The 22,226-nt window shown below is 43.8% G+C and overlaps 1 protein-coding gene across 1 annotated transcript in view; it reads right to left on the bottom strand.

The window, feature by feature from the left end:
- Positions 1-21,843, bottom strand: part of LOC140194784 (protein canopy homolog 1-like) — an 89,105-nt gene extending 67,262 nt beyond the window's left edge. Inside the window, exon 1 of the mRNA XM_072252064.1 lies at positions 21,447-21,843. Within this exon, the coding sequence (XP_072108165.1) occupies positions 21,447-21,552 (106 nt within the window). The 5' untranslated portion in view covers positions 21,553-21,843. The remainder of the gene's footprint in view (positions 1-21,446) is intronic.
- Positions 21,844-22,226: the final 383 nt, after the last annotated feature.

Here is a 22,226-nt window from a genome sequence, read left to right as displayed (position 1 = left end):
CAACTGAAAAACACAACACTAACCCACAATGTCCACTGCTATTCGCATTACACAGACAGACAATGCCAAAAGATACACCGTTATTAAAGTCAAATACAGCAAACAACAGATGCAAGACTTTACCAGGAGTTGGACAAATCATACTCTGACCATGCAATACCTCAATTAATTCGGCTACTGAACTTAAAACAAAAATTAACAGAATCACCACTTGGAAGTCTAAGCAAAACCAGTAGGCTTAATAGCAGTAAATGTAATAGTTTAGGATTTGCAGGAAACATAAGGACTATGGGGTATCCATCACAAAATAATAATTATAATCAGCATTAGCCTAGGCCCAAATTTAAAAAAAAATCAACTGCACTCACCATTGATGTTTTCAGAGAAGCACAATCCGTCTGTTGTGATTGGTGGTGAAAGCATCAATGATTTTCTGGATGTCAAGTGCTTTGGTCCTCCAGCTGTTTATGGCCAACAGGGCCAATTTGCTGTTCCGAGCATCACCGCTGCTATTCCTTAGGTAGTTTTTAAGGCGTCTGAGGTAAGAGAAACTCCGTTTGCATGAGGCAGATATCACAGGTAGTCAGTGATATGCAGATTCGTTTGTATAAATCTATAAATGCATTGTGGTAGGGTCTCATTAGAGCTAGAAATTCCACTGTGTCATTCATTGTCTATCCTTGCTTTTGTTTCCAGCAGACGCCGACCTGATGTAGCTCTGCAGTCAGGTTCACTTCACTCGCTCCATAGTACTGGGCCAATGGCCAAAGACAATTCTTGGTTAGGAAGAGTTTGTGTTTGGGATCCAATGCTGAGATTCCAGTCAGAACACCCCCAGTCTCAAGTGCGAACCGTCTTTTCATTTCAGTCAGAAGGCTGCGAAGGTCATCAGAGGATGTGACAGGTGTGCATTCAGTTTGGGCCTCAACAACAAAATCATGTAGGCGGTGGTGTGGCTGGGCCTGTCTCCCTTCATGTGGTCTGCTCTGTATACCGGCCTTGACGCACAGGTCCCGAGCTCTTGCCTGAATTTCACTCCATGATTCCTTTCCCCATTTTGCTGAGAGTGCATCGATAATAGACTGAGCTAAGTCCACAGCAGATGAAAGCTCCAAACTGGGAGATTGTAGCTGGTCTGACATGAACTTGGTGACTCGGAATAAATCCTCAAACAGAGTGAGAAGTAAAACAAACTGCTCGTCAATCAGTCCATTTACAGCTCTGGCCTCTGTTTTCCTCCATGCATTTGGTTGACCCATAATATCCTGTAGTGTAGCTACAATGACAGGGAGTGATTTCCTTATAGCCCACAAAGCTGCATACTGCCATGCCCAGCATGTATCTGACAATTTCTTCAACTCCACAGGCTGTGGAGTTGATTCCAGTTCTGTTTCTTCATAAAAAGATGGTGGGCAACAGAGTTTAAAAAAAAAAGTTGTAAAGCAGCTGCAGAGTTTCAAAAAAACTCACCCGCCCGCTTGTCGTACATTGCTCACAACATCCACTAAAACAAGGTCAAATCTGAGAGCATGGCAGTGTACATATAATGCCTGCGGGACCTCTTTCCTGAGCCTCTCTTGTCTGGGTGCAATAACGGGGTACATCACTGCCGCCCCGTCATAACACTGACCTATACACACGTTCTTATCAATAACACACTGGGCGAGTGTCTGTCAATGTTTTTAAGAAGTGACTCTGCAACCAACCCTTCTGCTGGAGTGAAGTGCAAGAATTCTTCAAGCACTGTTTTGTTATTCAAATACCGCACCACCACTGATATTTGCTCCTTTTTACTCAAGTCTTTACTTTCATAGGCGAAAACGGGCGAGGCGAGGAAGGTTTGGTATTCATTTTTTGTTGTTATTTGAGGAGAGGGGCAGTCTGAGTGCGAGAGCAGTTTGTTGTTCTCGGTGCCGGATGTGGGAGGCCCTGGAGTCTCCAAGCCTCCCGGAACGTCCACATCTGCGCCAGGTGCGCCGAGATGCAGCTCCTAAGGGACCGCATTAGGGAACTGGAGCTGCAGCTCGATGACCTTCGTCTGGTCAGGGAGAGTGAGGAGTTGATAGAGAGGAGTTACAGGCAGGTGGTTACACTGGGGCCACAGGAGGCAGACCAGTGGGTCACGGTTAGGAGGGGGAAGGGGAAGAGTCAGGTAATAGGGAGTACCCCAGTGGCTGTGCCCCTTGACAATAAGTACTCCTGTTTGAGTACTGTTGGGGGGAATAGCTTACCTGGGGGAAGCGACAGTGGCCATGCCTCTGGCACAAGAGTCCAGCCCTGTAGCTCAGAAGGGTAGGGAAAGGAAGGGGAGGGCAGTTGTAATAGGGGACTCGATAGTAAAGGGGTCAGATAGGTGATTCTGTGGACGCAGTCCAGAGACCCAGATGGTAGTTTGCCTCCCTGGTGCCAGGGTCCGGGATATTTCTGATCGTGTCCAAGATATCCTGAAGTGGGAGGGTGAGGAGCCAGAGGTCGTGGTACATATAGGTACCAATGACATAGGTAGGAAAAGGGAAGAGTTCCTGAAAGGAGAGTACAGGGAGTTAGGAAGGGAGTTGAGGAAAAGGACCGCAAAGGTAGTAATCTCGGGATTACTGCCTGTGCCACGCGACAGTGAGAGTAGGAATGCAATGAGGTGGAGGATAAATGCCTGGCTGAAGGATTGGAGCAGGGGGCAGGGATTCAAGTTTTTGGATCATTGGGACCTCTTTTGGCGCAGGCGTGACCTGTACAAAAAGGACGGGTTACACTTGAATCCTAGGGGGACCAATATCCTGGCAGGGAGATTAGCGAGGGCTACTGAGGTGACTTTAAACTAGAATGGTTGGGGGAGGGTGGGAATCAAATTAAAGAGGCTAGGCGAGAGGAGGTTAGTTCACAACAGGGGGATGGGAACCAGTGCAGAGAGATAGAAGGGTGTAAAATGAGGGTAGAAGCAAAAAGTAGTAAGGTGAAAAGTAAAAGTGGCAGGCCGACAAATCCAGGGCAAGCATCAAAAAGGACCACTTTTCAACATAATTGTATAAGGGCTAAGAGAGTTGTAAAAGCGCACCTGAAGGCTTTGTGTGTCAATGCAAGGAGCATTCGTAACAAGGTGGATGAATTGAAAGTGCAGATTGTTATTAATGATTATGATATAGTTGGGATCACAGAGACATGGCTCCAGGGTGACTGAGGATGGGAGCTCAACAATCAGGGATATTCAATATTCAGGAGGGATAGACATGAAAGAAAAGGAGGTGGGGTGGCGTTGCTGGTTAGAGAGGAGATTAACGTGATAGAAAGGAAGGACATAAGCCAGGAAGATGTGGAATCGATATGGGTAGAGCTACATAACACTAAGGGGCAGAAAACGCTGGTGGGTGTTGTGTACAGGCCACCTAACAGTAGTAGTGAGGTCGGAGATGGTATTAAACAGGAAATTAGAAATGTGTGCAATAAAGGAACAGCAGTTATAATGGGTGACTTCAATCTACATGTAGATTGGGTGAACCAAATTGGTAAGGGTGCTGAGGAAGAGGATTTCTTGGAATTTATGCGGGATGGTTTTTTGAACCAACATGTTGAGGAACCAACTAGAGAGCAGGCTATTCTAGACTGGGTATTGAGCAATGAGGAAGGGTTAATTAGCAATCTTGTCGTGAGAGGCCCTTTGGGTAAGAGTGACCATAATATGGTGGAATTCTTCATTAAGATGGAGAGTGACATAGTTAATTCAGAAACAAAGGTTCTGAACTTAAAGAAGGGTAACTTTGAAGGTATGAGACGTGAATTAGCTAAGATAGACTAGCAAATGACACTTAAAGGGTTGATGGTGGATATGCAATGGCAAGCATTTAAAGATCGCATGGATGAACTACAACAATTGTTCATCCCAGTTTGGCAAAACAATAAATCAAGGAAAGTAGTGCACCCGTGGCTGACAAGGGAAATTAAGGATAGTATCAATTCCAAAGAAGAAGCATACAAAGTAGCCAGAAAAAGTGGCTCACCTGAGGACTGGGAGAAATTCAGAGTTCAGCAGAGGAGGACAAAGGGCTTAATTTGGAAGGGGAAAAAAGATTATGAGAGAAAACTGGCAGGGAACATAAAAACTGACTGTAAAAGCTTTTATAGATATGTGAAAAGAAAAAGATTGGTTAAGGCAAATGTAGGTCCCCTACAGACAGAAATAGGTAAATTGATTATGGGGAGCAAGGACACGGCAGACCAATTGAATAATTACTTTGGTTCTGTCTTCACTAAGGAAGACATAAATAATCTTCCGGAAATAGTAGGGGGCAGAGGGTCCAGTGAGATGGAGGAACTGAGGGAAATACATGTTAGTAGGGAAGTGGTGTTAGGTAAATTGAAGGGATTAAAGGCAGATAAATCCCCAGGGCCAGATGGTCTGCATCCCAGAGTGCTTAAGGAAGTAGCCTAAGAAATAGTGGATGCATTAGTGATAATTTTTCAAAACTCTTTAGATGCTGGACTAGATCCTGAGGATTGGAGGGTGGCTAATGTAACCCCACTTTTTTAAAAAAGGAGGGAGAGAGAAACCAGGGAATTATAGACCAGTTAACCTAACATCGGTGGTGGGGAAACTGCTAGAGTCAGTTATCAAAGATGTGATAACTGCACATTTGGAAAGCGGTGAAATCATTGGACAAAGTCAGCATGGATTTGTGAAAGGAAAATCATGTCTGACGAATCTCATAGAATTTTTTGAGGATGTAACTAGTAGAGTGGATAGGGGAGAACCAGTGGATGTGGTATGTTTGGATTTTCAAAATGCTTTTGACAAGGTCCCACACAGGAGATTAGTGTGCAAACTTAAAGCACACGGTATTGGGGGTAAGGTATTGATGTGGATAGAGAATTGGTTGGCAGACAGGAAGCAAAGAGTGGGAATAAACGGGACCTTTTCAGAATGGCAGGCAGTGACTAATAGGGGACCGCAAGGCTCAGTGCTGGGACCCCAGTTGTTTACAATATATATTAATGACTTGGATGAGGGAATTAGATGCAGCATCTCCAAGTTTGCAGATTACATGAAGCTGGGCGGCACTGTTAGCTGTGAGGAGGATGCTAAGAGGATGTAGGGTGACTTGGATAGGTTAGGTGAGTGGGCAAATTCATGGCAGATGCAATTTAATGTGGATAAATGTGAAGTTATCCACTTTGGTGGCAAAAACAGGAAAACATTATTATCTGAATGGTGGCAGATTAGGAAAACGGGAGGTGCAGCGAGACCTGGGTGTCATTATATACCAGTCATTGAAAGTGGGCATGCAGGTACAGCAGGCGGTGAAAAAAGCGAATGGTATGCTGGCATTTATAGCGAGAGGATTCGAGTACAGGAGCAGGGAGGTACTACTGCAGTTGTACAAGGCCTTGGTGAGACCACACCTGGAGTATTGTGTGCAGGTTTGGTCCCCTAATCTGAGGAGACATCCTTGCCATAGAGGGAGTACAAGGTTCACCAGATTGATTCCTGGGATGGCAGGACTTTCATATGATGAAAGACTGAATGAACTAGGCTTATACTCGTTGGAATTTAGAAGATTGAGGGGGGGATCTGATTGAAACGTATAAAATCCTAAAGGGATTGGACAGGCTAGATGCAGGAAGATTGTTCCCGATGTTGGGGAAGTCCAGAACGAGGGGTCACAGTTTAAGGATAAAGGGGAAGCCTTTTAGGACCGAGATTAGGAAAAACTTCTTCACACAGAGTGGTGAATCTATGGAATTCTCTGCCACAGGAAACAGTTGAGGCCAGTTCATTGGCTATATTTAAGAGGGAGTTAGATATGGCCCTTGTGGCTAAAGGGATCAGGGGGTATGGAGGGAAGGCTGGTGCAGGGTTCTGAGTTGGATGATCAGCCATGATCATACTGAATGGCAGTGCAGGCTCGAAGGGCCGAACGGCCTACTCCTGCACCTATTTTCTATGTTCTATGTTTTCTATCCACCATGATGGCAAAATGTCCAGTCTCCTTGATTTCTGCACTTATTTGACATCTGACCATATCTGCCATAATACCCATAATTTCATTTTGGATATTGTGATGCGTGGTTTTTTTTGCATTTCCAGGATTATCCTCTTTTTTTTTTTTTAGCTACAGTTTTATCAAACTATCCAATTACACTGAGCAACTCAACAAAGTTTCCCCTATTGCCAGATCCATCATCCTCCCAGTGTCCTCGCTGGGCAATGCCTTGGCACGCTGTACAGCGTAGAGACTCAACCACTGCTCTTATACTCACCATTTTCTTGGGACAATCTTTGCATGTCCTTTGTCAAGCATATTTCCCCAATCTCGAACCGTCTTGTTTTCTCAATCTGAATTCGGCCCATGCCTCCATAGCAAACTTAAGAGCTGCACTTACATTAGATTATGAGAACACTCAGTCCTCTTTTATTGTCATTTAGAAATGCATACATGCATTAAGAAATGATACAATGTTTCTCTGGAGTGATATCACAGAAAACAGGACAAACCAAAGACTAACATCGACAGAACCACATAATTATAACATATAGTTACAGCAGTACAAAGCAATACCATAATTTGATGAAGAACAAACCATGGGCACGGTAAATAAAGTCTCAAAAGTCCTCGAGTCAATTGACTCCCGAGTCCCTGATAGCAGGCTGCAAAAGGGAGAAACTCCCTGCCATAAACCTGGCACTGTCAACTTGCCGATGACTTGGAAGCAGCCGACCACAGCCGACACTGAGTCCATCCGTCCGAAAACTTCGAGCTTCCGACCAGCCTCTCTGATACAGCCTCCCGAGCGCCATCGACCTCACCCCGGCCGCTGAAACAAGCAAAGCCGAGGATTTCGGGGCCTTCTGTTCTGGAGATTCTGGTTACCACACAGTAGCAGCAGCAGCAAAGCGGGCATTTCAGATGTTCTTCCGTACTCTCACGTCTGTCTCCATCAAATCAGAATTGTGCACGGTCCCCTACTTGACAGACAACACCACCGAAGTGGCCACGCGTGCTGCCGTTGCGCCATCTTCTCCTCCTCCTCCAGCAGCATGGTGGATTTTGAAAGCTGCTGTAGCTTTCCGCCAGTTGTGGTAACCGATGACAGTGAAGGTAGACTCAGAATGGAACCCATGTCCTCCACACAGGAAATGCCTGCATGCGAAGCAGAATGTAGTATCTTTCGTGATCGAATATTCCAGTCTGTCAAACCAGCCACGAATAAAACTGCTTTGCTGATTGCCAAACTGTTGCGAGCAGCAAAGAGTACTTTTTCCAATGCTAGCCGATGGGGTCCTTCTTCAGGCTGCTGGCTAACATCGCTAACAGTATTCCCACTAGCACTAAGAGCAGCTTCATCCACATTCTCTTCCGAATCCCGCTCCACTTCTTGTTCCTCTACTTCGCTCTCACACTCCTTTGATGAACTGCTGTTGTCCTCATCCCCACTTACTTCTTTCTGCATGTCACTTTCAATTAAGACAGGCTCGGGCTGAGACACCACTGATTCCTCTGGATGAGATCATTTTCTCACTCAAAATCGATCCATTTTTCATGCCGGCCAAAATAATGCACGTGCCAGGCCCACGCTAAATTGTAAAAGCACAGTATGTGCGTGTGGCATCCGTTAGTCTTGCGAGACCATGGATCTGCACCTGGATGTATACTATCAATCTTTCGCATGAGTGAGAGTGAGTGACGTCACCACCACTTTAAGTGATCTTAGATCAGCCTAACTGATCTGAGGACAGCAACAGCAAGACATTGACAATGAACAAATAAGCAGAAGTGTAGAGTGGATCTGACCTTAGACCAGCACAGAATTTATAACTTTATTGCTGTGTGGGTGCTATGGTAATTGGGGGCGCTGTTTCACTAGATCAACTAGAGAAACAAGCTGTATTCAAAACTATACAGAGAATGCAAAGCTACTGTAATTTCTGCTGGGGCTATAGCACCACCTAACACCACCTTCGCACCGCCCCAGATTCAAAAAAAGCCTTTAGAAAATTAATTATACATCACAAAATACATTTTCAGCCATACAATTAAAATTTCATTGCATCGTAACGATAAAAGCAATTAACTAAAAGAAACTTTTGAAAAAGGTAATGGGATATAATCACCACTTGGTCAAACTCAAACAAAAACAGAAAATGCTTGAAACACCCAGCAGGTCAGGCAGCATTTATTAGAAAAGAAGCAATGATTTAGATCCAAGACCCTTTTTCAGAAAAGGGGGAAACCCGAGTGATAAGGAGGGAAACCCGAGTGATCAGGAGGAAAGATGGGAAATGGATGATTTGACACAGAAGGGAATACACCTTGACTGGGCAAGTCCAAATCGATTAATAATGGTTATTACATGCATCTTTAGCATCTTAGTCCATGTCAAGTTCTGTCTGGTATGGTAGATGTTAATGGAACACTATAGCACTGCACGAACTCTTCAGCCCACTATATTGTGCCGACTTGTAACCTATTCTAAGATCAATCCAACCCTTTATTTCTACATAGCCCTTCATTTTCTATCATGGAACGGTAGCCTATGGTTTAAGGCGAACCTGGACCACTTCCCGACAAGAAAATGCAAAATGTGGAAGGCAAGTATTTTTGTTGTTAATACTTAATTTACATTATCTATTTAATATTCATTTCCATTAATTGGCATTTTGATTGCTGCAATGTAGAAAGTAAGCACTTAACTATGACACTGATCCAGACATATTAATTCGCTTTGGCCTACAGATTCAAAATGTCAAATCCCAAATGCTAATATTAAAGCTAAAGAACATATAATCTGTAATGAAGAAAGAGATTACAACTACAAAAGCACAGATCTGTCCATCGGTGTTGATGTAAATGTAACTAAGTTGAATTGATGAATGCACAACAGTGGAGTCAATTTCAAACAAAAAATAAATTTAGGATTTCCCACATGCATGTTAGGTTTAACAAATCAGCTAACAATAGAAAAGTTATACTTGCAATAATTGTAAAAACAATGTATACATTGTTATTCTCCAACAATGACTCAAAAGTTACTGTCCAGAAGGACCCCACTGAGCCAAAAAGCCCCTATCCTCGTTATATGTGTCTTCAGACAATGCAGATTCAGTTATGTGAGGAACCTATTTCTACCTTGTATCCATACAAAACCCAGTTATGCAAGGAGCACCGCTTTCCCACCAATACAAGTCACGTGCGCATACCTCACAACCTCACACCCGCCGGTCTCACATTGGTTTTGGCAACGTATGGATGTGCGATTTTGTGCTTTTAAACTTTTGTTGTTTTTACCTACAGTGCAGTGATTTTGTGCTTAAAAATATTTAACTATGCTTCCTAAACGTCCGATGTCAAGTCCTATCATCAGCCAAGCGGCAGAGAACCGCTTTAACACTTGAAAAAAAGTTCGAAATTATGAACAGGGCGGCATCAGGTGAAGGTAACACAGCTCCGGGACGCTACCCTGTGCAGTTGCGGGCTATGATAGCGGAGTTAGGCATCACACCAAAGCAGGTGCTTAATGCAGACGAGACCAGGCTTTTTTGGAAGCGTTTGCTGAAACATATTTACATAAGTAAGAATGAAAAAACTGCGTCAGGTTCCAAGGCAGCAAAGGATAGATTGACTTTGCTTATGTGTTCCAATGCCGAAAGAGAGTGTAAGATGAAGCCTCTTAGTTTACCATTCACTAAACCCCTGTGCTCTTAAGGGTTTGAGTAAGAAGCCTCTCAATGGAGCATGGAAATCAATTTGGTGGAGTGTGTGCACACCCTCAAGGGGTTTCCTGCCTTCACTGCAGCTGTCCAGGATTGTGTGGCCCTGGGCCGTAAAATTGGTGGGGAAGGATTTTCAGATCTCGAGACTGCTGACCTGGTAGAACTCCTGGATTCTTATGAAGAATTAAGTGTGGATGATCTTCTGCATTTAACTCAGACTGAAGCTGATAACGATGAAGAAGAAAGTGTCGAGTTGCAGGTGAACGATTTTACAGTGAAGCAACTGGCAGAATTTGTTTTTAAGGCTGCGGAACACTTGGCACAAATGGCGATGGACATGGACCCAAGTTTAGAATGGAGTCAGCATTTCAGTCGTTCCCTGCAGTCAAGCCTTCTTCCCTACAACCAAATTTGTACTGAAAAACAAAATGCTGCCAAGCAAACAACCTTCACCACTTTCTTCAAACCGGTGTCATCTCCTGCTGCCAGTAGTTCTGAGAGCCTTCCTTCACCCCTTGCTGTCCTTGATGATCCTGACAACACACAACCATCCACCTCATCCATGAAAAGCTGCCTGACACCACAACAACCACCCATCTCCCAGAGCGAACACACCTGCCACTGTTGGTGAGTACTGTACACCCTAGTATGTTAACTTTCATTTATTACATTGAATATTACCTTAAATTGATGAAATATAATACGAATGTTGCCTTGTGGTACTGCTTTTATGTTGTATTGGTATGAAAATGTGAATAAATTACAGATAAAACGTATTTAGGAAGCCCTCCAGAACTCATCCCTATTTTCTCTATTTAAATAATTATTCACATTATGTGACGACTTCGAGGAACACATCCCCTGCATATAACGAGGATAGGGTGTATTCCCCACATTTAGTTTGTTAAGCTGTTACCATAAATTTGATTTTTGTTTTTTTTTCCCCTACCTTCGAATCACTTTACCATTTGTGCACTTATAATTTAAAAATCCTTAAACTATACCAGCCAAAGAGGTTCCCACCCGCTTCAAAGGGAGGAAAGTGCTCAAGATCAGGACGAGTTGCTGCAACAACAATAGCCAAGAGGCACTTACACGAACAGTGTAACCAAGGACGTGCCCGCTAATCATTGCTACCATTAAGGAGGTGGAACAGGAGCCTGAAGACAAGACACTCAACATTTCAGGAACAGCTTCTTCCCCTCTACCATCACATTTTTGAATGCAAAATTAACCTATGAACACAACCTCTTTTTCCCCTCATTTTTAGATAGAAGTAGTGCAAAATTTAATTAAATACTTCAGAATATGCCCTGATACTGTGAATCAAAATCTTTCTGGATACATGTCTCTAGGCATGTCAACACATTTAATACCCCCAATAACCAAATGCAACACAGTAGTATTATTCAATACTACTAAATCAGCCCTTTTGCTATAACCTAAGACACAGCTTTACATATGGTCATAGTCATACTTTATTGATCTCGGGGGAAATTGGTTTTCGATACAGTTGCACCATAAATAATAAATAGTTAAATAGTAATATGCAAATTATGCCAGGAAATAAGTCCAGGACCAGCCTATTGGCTCAGGGTGTCTGACTCTCCAAGGGAGGAGTTGTAAAGTTTGATGGCCACAGGCAGGAATGACTTCCTATGACGCTCTGTGTTGCATCTCGGTGGAATGAGTCTCTGGCTGAATGTACTCCTGTGCCCAACCAGTACATTATGTAGTGGATGGGAGACATTGTCCAAGATGGCATGCAACTTGGACAGCATCCTCTTTTCAGACACCACCGTCAGAGAGTCCAGTTCCATCCCCACTACATCACTGGCGTTATGAATGAGTTTGTTGATTCTGTTGGTGTCTGCTACCCTCAGCCTGCTGCCCCAGCACACAACAGCAAACACTGGCCACCACAGACTCGTAGAACATCCTCAGCATCGTCTGACAGATGTTAAAGAAGCTCAGTCTCCTCAGGAAATAGAGGCGGCTCTGACCCTTCTTGTAGACAGCCTCAGTGTTCTTTGACCAGTCCATATAGCATGACATTATTCTACATTTGTATTTTGATCATGATTACCATTTTCTATGCAAACATCAAATGTAGGCAGGACACACTTTCCTTTTTACATGAATAATTTACTACTACCTAGCACCTGAAAGCTAACACCATTTAAACCGTTAAAATGGTTTATTTAACTTATAGCATTCTTTAACCCTGTTAAGCTCCAGTGATTTGCTTGCCAAGATGAATACATCTGTCTTAAACACAAGGTCTTCCTCCTTACTTTCCAGTCTGAAACACTGACTGTTCATTTTACTTCACAGATGCTGCCTGACCTGCTGAGTTCCTCCAGCATTTTGTACCTTTCTTAAGGGGTGATTTCTAAACTTCAATATAATCTTCTTGGTAGATTTAATAAAAAATTTATTGTTTTGACACTTCCAAAAAGTGTTCATACCAATTAGGTAACTGAATTTTAATTGTGAAATCCATTCTGCTTCTAGACAAAGCAGGGAAAAGCAATCTGCATGAGCTGCGGTGCAGTCAACGAGCCAACTCATGAAAATAAATAAGAACTGTCAATGCTGGATATATGAACCAGCAACTGAAAATGCTAAGAGCATTCAGCTGGTCAAGCAGTAGAGGAAAGAGAAAGAGTAGAATTTTCTGTCCATGCTGTAGATTTTCTGCACTGATAAAGGAAATGAGATGACAATTTTCTCAGTGTTGCTGAATAATTAATTTGTTGACCAATTTAACAATGGAACAGAATTAAAACTAGGACAATTCATCAACAAAACAATACCAACTATAAATTACAATGGAAGTTGTTAGTCTGACACTGATCAACCTCTCCTTCCATCATTATTAAATCTTTTAGGATGAAAACTAAGGAGAGGAGAAAGTGTGAATTAGAAGTCCCAAAGCTACTTAGAAGCATAGAAAACAGTGAAACCGAAAACCTTCAGACACACTTTTTCCCCCCTGGATAAAAATGGACCAGAGATCAGGGCATTGTGCATACAACCATACTCTGTAGTCTGGTTGAGATTTTTTCTATCAAATAAACTACCTGGCCGTTACCCTGTTGCTATTTGTGGGAATTTGTTGTTAACAAAATGGCTGTTATCTTGCCAACTGTTCACAATCAATTCACTGTCTGCAAAAATGTATAGGATCTCAAAGCTGGGAACACAAGTATATAAATGCAAACAAATCTTTTCTATGGCTTCATTTTATACTCCAGCAACATTTAATGAAGTACACACAAGTGCTGGGTCAGCGATTCCATAACTATTGTACATTGTTCTATAGCTCCAGCATGAGTGTATAATCTGATGAAAAGATCATATATTTACCATTATTTTCTGCTTCAAAGTAACAGTTCCAAACTTAGGATGTGTACACAATTCAAAAATTTATAATTAACATGCCGTTTTTAAAATTACTGCCAGTTAATATTGTTAGAATTAAAACTGTAATTGATTGCTAAGTGGGAAAATAATAATATTGACATAACTGCATATGAATACAGTTACAAGAAAAGCTCATTATGAAGCCTTTTAAGCAAGAACATAGGCTCATACCTGCAATAGAAATAAGCCAACATTTTGCTGTGCAAGTCGTATCACTCTTTCACAATTCTGAACATGAAAACATGAGCACAATACAGGACCTTGAGCCTACAATGTTCTGCATACCTATAAAATCTACTTCACAAATCAATATAACCCTTCCCTCCTACATTCCAGTTTTCTTACATCAAAACGCATATCTAAGATCCCTATTGTAACAGCCTCTACCACCACTCCCAGTAGTGCATTCCAGGCACCCTCCTTTCTAAGACATCTGTCCTAAACTTTGCTCCACTCACCTTAAACAGATGTCCTCCAGTATTGGCCACTGCTGCCTTGGGAAAAAGTCACTTCCAGTCTACTTTAAAATTTAGTCACTAGCTGTTCATATTTACTCAGCAGACTGAGAGGTGCCACCACAACAACTTCTTACTCAATGTCAGCAAGACCAAGGAGATGTTTATTGACTTCAGGAGAAGGAAACCAGAGGTCAATGAGCCAGTCCTCACTGGAGGATCAGAGGTGGAGAGGGTCAGCAATTTCAAATTCTTTGGTGTTATCATTTCAGAGGACCTGATCTGGACCCAGCATGCAAGTGCAATTACAAAGAAAGCACAGCAGCATTTTTACTTCCCTAGAAAAATGCAAAGACTCAACATAACATCTAAAACTTAGCAAACTTCTAGAGATGTGTGGTGGAGAGTATATTGACTGGTGGTTTCATGGCCTGGTATGGAAACATCATTGAACTGAAAATCCTTCAGCATCCATCATCGGTAAACCTCACCACCCAGGTAATGCTCTCTTCCTGCTGATGCCATCAGGAAGGTGGTACAAGAGCCTCAGGACTCACACTACCAGTTTCAGGAACACTAATTACCTGTCAACCATTAGGCTCTTGAATGAAAGGGAACAATTTCACTCAAATTCACTAGCTCCATTATTGAAATGTTCCCACAACTAATGGGACTCACTTAAGGACTCTTCACCTCATTCTTAATATTTATTGCTTATTTATTTAAAATTTCTTTTCTCTCCCTCCCCTTCTTATTGTATTTACACAGTTTGTTATCTTTTGCACTGCTTGTCTGCCCTGTTGCTGCAGTCTTTCATTGAATCTATTATTGTCATTGGATTTAATGCGTATGCCTGCAAGAAGATGAATTTCAGGGTTATGAATCTCAGGACATATGCACTTCCCTTGTTCTACCAACATGGTTGGTACCTACATGGACCATAAAAACTGGATCTTTCACCATCCACTCTAAATTTCTCTGCAGTTCAAATATCCTAAACCAGGAACTAAGAATCCATGAAGTTTTGAAGAAGAAATATACCCTTAATTTTTCTAAGTACCTCTAAGCCCTGGGATGAGGTTATCTGGTCCTACAGGCTTATCACCTTTTTTTGACGTGTGCCTGCATGCGTGCGAGTCTGTGTGTGCACGCGTCTGCGTGCATCCGTGATGATGTCTTTTTCATGGCTTTTACAAGGTGCAGAGCGAGAGAGAGACTGTGTGGCACGCCACTCCTCACACAGACATTTTTACAGTATTTTACCCTTTTTTATTTTACGAGGTTGAGTTGCGATCTCGACACTCAACCCGGCACGGATGGAAAGCGTATTCGGGAGCAGACCTGACTGGTTTCGAACCCGGGAACCTCCGCTCCCGGGTCCAGCACCGATGTCATTGCGTCACCAGCCGGCCCTGGCTTATCACTTTTCAAGTTCCATTTAATTTCTTCAAGACTAATATTCTAAACACCCATCTCTGAGTTACTTGTTCTCCCCAAGTGTGTTGTTCCCACTGTTTCTGGAAAATTTATTGAATCACGTGTGAAGGTGTATAGAAAGCATTTGTTTAATTTCACTGTTAGTTCTTTAATCTACAATGTACAAGGTTCAAAGTAAATGTACTATCAAAGTATATGTCACCATAAACTACCTTGAGATTCATTTTCTGACAAGTATTCAGTGTAGAACAGAGAAATACAATAGAATCAATGAAAAACTACATACAAAGACCAGCAAACAACCAATGTGCTAAAGATGTACTGGTTGCATCTTGGCCTGGTATGAAAAACAATGCCCTTAAATGGAAAATCCTACAAAAACAAGTGGATACAGGCCAGTCCATCGTGGGTAAAGCCCTCCCCAACAATGAGCAGATCCACTCAGAGTGCTGCGAATGTTGCAGGAAAGCAGCAGCTATTGTCAAGGACCCCCACCACCCAAGCCATGTTCTTTTCTCGCAGCTGCCATTGGGAAGAAAGTACACGAGCCTCAGGTCCCACACATCAGGTTCAGGAACAGTTCACTCCCCTCAACCATCAGGTTCTTGAACCAGTAGGGATAACTTCACTCGCCACTTCTCTAGACAGTTCATGCCACCTATAGACTCACGTTCAAAGGTTCTTCACCTCATGTATGTAACACCCTGGTAAAGATTTTACTCCTAATGCTGTAGGGTATCTTCTGTAGAAGCAGTGTTTGGGTTACTGTTGGAGATAAGGGAGCATAGGAATGTGGGCCATCCAATCAGGAGATTGGAAAAGGGGGAATGCTCAAGAGAAGGCTGGGGGAGTGGTTTTGTGACTTGAACCAGTGGTGGGTCTAAACCAGCGGGAGATGAAGAGAGAAGAACTTGGAGAGAACCAGTCATAGAATTCAATCCGGTGGGGGAAAGCCATTTGATGGAGCTCAGGCGCAGAGGTCTGCCAAGAATCGGTGAATATGGCTTTCGGAAGGTTTGAGCTCCAACCTGTGCACATTTGACTGTTTAATTATAATGGGTCCTTTCATTCCCCCCCCCCCTTCTTTTCTTTACTAACTCTTTTCACAAATATACTTTATAATTGTATGGAGTGCGCAGTCTTAATTTATGTGACTGACTTTTACATTCACACAAACAGTGGTCTGTGTGGGCGAGACATCCCAATCTCATGGGTTTGGCAGGACCAAAGTCACATATAACTTCGATGTACGAAGCCGGAGAAAGGGGAGTTCATCGCCGCGGAATCCAGTGGCTGTTAGCGAGGGACTAACGAGACGCGTTTCCAGAGATGCCCAGTAAAAGGGTGTTTCATTGTGGCGTTATCGTTCTAGGATTGAATAAATTGAAAACTGTGTGATTGCCCCACGAATTGATTAAGTGGGTTTGTGGTTAGCCTGTGTTAAACTATTGTCCGGGAAAGTGATTAAGATACGTGGTTAAGGATGCTGCAGGGATTAAGCATTGGTGTAATTCAAAGATCACCTGTAGCTAACGCTTGTATTCCAAGCAGGGTGGATATCTGCAGCCCAGATGAATTGTTGATTAGAGTTTTAAGCGCTGTTAAATCATTAGGAAAAGTTATGATCATGCAGTGGCAATTTGACCGAACAGTGGGGAAAGACATAGTTTAGTTCAGACTAGCACTGATGTAACAGGAATGGATCTGACTGGTACCAATGGGGTCCCAGGAGATGCAGGGCCATGGTCCATCCAAGAAAAGGAGTGTAGGGGAGAGTGCTGAATTGGAAGCAGAGTTTCCCGTAGCTGAGGGCGGAAACTTTAAAGACAAGTTGCTCTCATTTCTCTGGAGCTAGGGGAACGAGTAATTTGATGTGGAAGATCTAATGAGTCCTCCAGCGAGTGGTGAAAATTCTGAGTGGTTACGTCCCTGGCAGATAAATGTCAAGTGCACCGGCAGAGAGTCAAAGTTAATCATAGGCAGAGGATGTTCTCGCAAGGGAAGCCCACCCCTGAGGGGAAGGTGGAGCAGACTTCTCACATGCTGAATGAGTGGCAGTGCTTCAATAATGCCAAAAGACAGCAACTGGTAGAGAGTCTAAAAAGGTCCGGCTGCTGAAGAAGTGAGGTCCTTAAAGGCAAAGGACCTTAGCTACTTGTGCAGGTTACATGCAAGTGCTAGAAAACGATTTTGGGACAACAGGAAGCCCAACACAGAGCTTATGCATGCTTCAGGAGAAGGGGGAGAAACTTTCTGCCTACATTTTTCTGCTAGAGACAACTGTGTTGCCTGTGGTGTAGAGGGGCCATCCAAACAGCCGAGGTGAATCAATTAATGACAGACCAAGTGGCGAAGGGTGCCCAGTTACAGGACATGATCACTTGCAGCCTCCAAATGTCTCGTAAGATGCATGATGAACCACCGCCCCTCCCGATTGTTAAGCTGATCAGAGAAGTAAGAGGAGGAAAATGTGATGGAGGAGCAGGAGACCTCCTTCAGCAGGGTACAGTCCTCGGTAGTAGCCTCTGTTGCTGAAGTGACTCCTGATGTCCCACAAATGGGTGTTATAGGAGCTTTTTGGCAGATTTTAGAGCTGAGATATCCCAGTTGTTACCAGCAGGTGCTGCCACCAAGCCTGACAAAGTCGAGAGGGAGCCGAACCCACTGAGGGGACTTACTAAGCAGAGGGCTGCTATTGAACAGGGTCCTTAGAAAAGGGGAGCGACCAGTATTGTCTGTTACAACTATGTCGAGGGTCATATTAGACAGGAGCACGAAGGGTGGGACAAACTTCGGAAAGTGAGTCCACAGTTACTTAAGCAGAAAGGGAAGTCGGGAAACTTCAGAGACCCAGTGAACGAACGGCCTGATGTCTCGTGGGGGGGGGGGGGGTGCTGGAGGGAAGAAGAAATGCGTTCCAATCAAAGTATCCAGAAATACACTAAAGTGAAAAAACCTATTCCTGAGGGCTTAGTGGGGCCAAGCTCCAGTGTATCCCTACGGATTGAGATATTTATGCTCGAGCCATACTTGACAAAGGTTCTCAGGTTACTCTGCTGTACAGATTCTTCTACCATTGGTGCCACTCAGTGCCCTAGAGCTCTGGGGCATTAGTACTGATGACTACCCATATGACGGTTACTTGTTGTTGAAGCTGGAGTTTTCGGAGGTAGATGTGGGAGTAGCTGAGGTCCTTGATACCTCAGTGTTGGTTTGTATGGACCTGGTTGAGAAGGGTGAAGCTTCAATTCTTGTGGAAACAGATACTCTACTTTGAGGAGTCTAGTGTGAACCTGCAAGGAGAAAGTTGGAGAGAGCTTTCTGAAAACCTTGTCCATTCATCCTGTGTTCAGAGCTGCTTTTAAGGAAGAGTGTGCCTGTCCTAGGCTCAATGATGAGCACAAATGAGGAACTGCGTAGTACACCTGGTCCAAACCAGTCATGTTACAGCCTGGAGAAGTAGCTAGAGTGACAGAAAGCTCCAAATCTCCTGGCATACCTGATGCTAAGACCCTCTTGGTGATGTTCCAGAAGAGCATGAAGAGTCATACTTACCTGCAGGAATACTGGAGAGGCCTGAACTGCAGAAGCTGTCAGTTGTACAGGATGACAGTGATTACCAGAAACACCTTGGAAAGGGAGGTCCCTCCCAAGCTGGAAATGCCAATGGCACACCATTTTCCGGTAACTGTAATGTCTAGTTTTCTGGTGAAACAAGCAGGAGAGAAACCATCTCCTGAAAAGGGAAAATTGACAGTAAAATCATTCAACTTTGGTGACTTCCTGGTACCTGGGAGGTTGACAGAGAAGATGTTGAAGTTCAAAGATGTCTTTTCTACTGATGAGATTGATGTGAGTTGTTTTAAGAGCACTTGCCACACCATCCGAGTGACAGAAGACACCCCTTTCAGAGAAAGATCTTAGTGACTGGCACCTGACGAGGTAGAGGATGTTTGGCAGCATTTGCAGATGCTGAAGGAAGCTGGGATTATCACCGAGTACAGGTGCCCCTGTGCATCCCCATAGTGGTGGTGAGGAAGAAGAATGGGAAGGTACAAATGAGTACTCTGAACTGACACATATTCCCCAACCAGTATACTGTTCCGAGGATCAAGGACGCACTGGCCTGCCTGAGTGGATCGAAATGGTTCAGTGTACTGGACCCAAAGAGTGGGTATTATCAGATACCCATGAGTGAGGCTGACGAGAAGACAGCATTCATAAGTCCACTTGGATTTTTTCAGTATGAAGGGATGCCCCAGGGCATATCAGGAGCTCTGGCTACTTTCCAACTTATCTTGGAGAAAACTGTCAGGGATATGAACTTCTTTGAGGTGCTGGTGTACCTGGACAATCTCAGTGTTTGGGTCTACTCTGGAAGAGCACAAGGCGAGGCTACTGAAGGTGTTAGGCTAACTGAAAGCTGAACGGTTAAAAGTGTCACTAGACAAATGCCAGTTCTCTAGCTATTAGTAGTTAGAGTAATTAGGTCTAAGCCTATCCAACAAATCAATAAAAACTACTACACCAAAACCTACATTTCACAAATTACTTCAGTGATTTGATTATAAAGCGCTAATCTTAAATAACCCACCTTTTCATTCTAGCATCTTCACCTTCCTTCTTGGTGCTGAAGGATCTTGGCCCAAAACATCGACTACCTATTCATTTCCATAGACGCTGCCTGACCTGTTGAGTTCCTCCAGCATTCTGTGGGTGTTGCTCTGGACTTCCAACATCTGCAGACTTCCTCACTTTTATTAATATTCAGTAGATGTTCTTTGCTACTCCCTGAACTGGTGATGAAAGTCCATGGGTATTGTAATTTTAAAAAAATACACTTCAGCTAAAGAAATACAAATGAAACCTTCTGTCAATCTCAAATGTTAACTGTTTCCCTCTCCTGTTGAGGTCCAGCATTTTCTATTTGATTTCAGTATCTGTAGGTTTTGATTATCTTCATTTCCTGAAAATAAATGTTTGTGCAGGATTTAAAGAGTGAGTTTAAAAACCAACATTGGCCTCCTACAGACAGTATTATTCAGTTTAGCCAAAAGCAGACCAAGTCGGTTTCTCTTTGAATTGCTACAATACCATATCTAAAGTTAACTCTTTAAAAATGTCTGCTTTTCCACCAATGGTCAAGTGGATAACTTCAGGCATATCAACACTGAACTGATTCCACAACTTCTGGACTCACTTTCAAGGACTGTGCAACTCATGCTCTCAATATTAATTATTACGAGGTTTTTTTTGAATTGCAGTATGTCTTCCTTTGCACAATGGTCATTTGCCCGATCGTCTTAGTTTGTGTTTACTGAGAATGTCCGAAAGAAAATGGATCTCAGGGTCGTATATGGCAACATATACTCAGTTTGATAATAAATTTACTTTGAACTATGAAGTCTCCTGTCAATTCTACGGAGAGCAACCCCAAAAGTTCCACACCCCCTCAATCTTTCCCCACAAGTCTACAGAACTGTTATATGGCCCTTCTGGCTACGGGGGTCAGGGGGTATGGAGGGAAGGCTGGGGCGGTGTTCTGAGTTGGATGATCAGCCATGATCATAATAAATGGCGGTGCAGGCTCGAAGGGCCGAATGGCCTACTCCTGCACCTATTTTCTATGTTTCTATTATCTGGACCTGCCTCTCGGTTTTTTTGCACTATCTTACTTCCCATTTTTCTATTTATGATTTATAATTTAACATTTTAATATTTACTAATTTAAACTATTTTAATATTTGTAATCCAGGGAGTGTGAAGCGCAGAATCAAATATCGCTGTGATGATTGTACGTTCTAGCACCACTTGTTTGGCGACAATAAAGTATAAAGTAAAGTAAAGCCAAGCCAAGGTCTTATTCCTTTCCTTCGTAGTAGGATCAAGAGCAATTGTGTCATCGCAAGATCTCAGTTTCCACCCTACAACAGACTTAGTTTCCACCCTAATGCCAGGTCCCCCCTCCCCCCACACCCTTCAATTTGCAAGCTGTTTTCTCACTTTTCCAGTTCTGCCAAACAGTCATTGATTCAAAAGTGCAACCGCTTATCTCGCTGGTTTTTCTATATTTATCCGTTTTGAAGGCACCGATTCCACCATTCTCATGGATAGGTAATTCCGAATCATAACCTCTCTCTGTAAAGTTTTTTTTACTGAAACCCATCTTAAATCTTTTCCATAACCTCTTAGTACACTATATTAAATACATGCGGCATAAATGTGTTTTCTTGTGACTACTGCTACGACAATTAAGTTTTTCATTGCACTTGTGCACATGACAACAAGCTCGGCTTTTGACTTGACCCATCTGTGAAGGGGGGAACACGTAGCTCCACATATCCTCGTCTCAGAGCCACGTTGCTGTCCATCTCCCACCCCACCAACAGGGTCAGCACAGAGGCAGACCCCACCGTTCAACCGCTCACCTCCGCAGTACGTTTCCGCGTCTCTCTCCGCGCATGCCCACGGGGAGCACAGAGCGAGAAGCTCCGCGAGCAGCAGAGCGAGGTCCCACCGCGGCCGCGAGCCCATGGTCGATCCTCGCGCTGATCTAACCGTCTCCCACAGAAGAGGGCGGAGCGACCTGTCAGAGCGAAAAGTTTCTCCTCCTGAGCCTGTACGCGAAGACTGACTCGGGGCTCACTCCGAACTGCTCAATTTAAGGTGTAACCGGTCTCGCGCTCGAGTTAATATTTAAATCACCCAGTTCGCGGACTTCAAAGCAATCCGAGCCAGCCGGCCGAGCGGCACCGCCTCCACGCCGACAACAGCCCCGCCCATAGGTGCCCGCGAGCAAACATACCCCCGGCATGCAGCCTGTAAACGTTGCCACGTCGCTCGATCGTCACTCGCGCGTGGTGTCCGTCATGTCTCCCGCCCGCTTCCTCTCAGCCAGTGAGAGAACGCCGCGTGCGCGCGCCGGTACCGCCCTCTTCGGGGCGAGCCAATGAGAAGCTGGAAGCGAGCGCATCTGGCGGTGGCATCGATAACTGTAAGTGGCACGTTGGACGATTGTTGTTGAGCTGCCGAGGCTTGAGTTCAAATGGTATGGCGATGAAAATAAACTTGATATGTTTACGAATCCCTCATCGCTCTGTTTACCCCCTCCACAGCCGACCCTTTCTCCTGTAACAGTAGCGTGTACAGCATTTGTCGCAGAAGGCGTCTTCCTGATCTTGTCCCACTTCCCCGCGTTAGGTCCTTAA

The sequence above is a fragment of the Mobula birostris genome, chromosome 3 (assembly GCF_030028105.1).
Source record: "Mobula birostris isolate sMobBir1 chromosome 3, sMobBir1.hap1, whole genome shotgun sequence".
NCBI lineage: Eukaryota > Metazoa > Chordata > Chondrichthyes > Myliobatiformes > Myliobatidae > Mobula > Mobula birostris.
The sequence above is the reverse complement of the archived record's forward strand: the minus strand, read 5'-3'. Positions and strand labels throughout refer to the sequence as shown.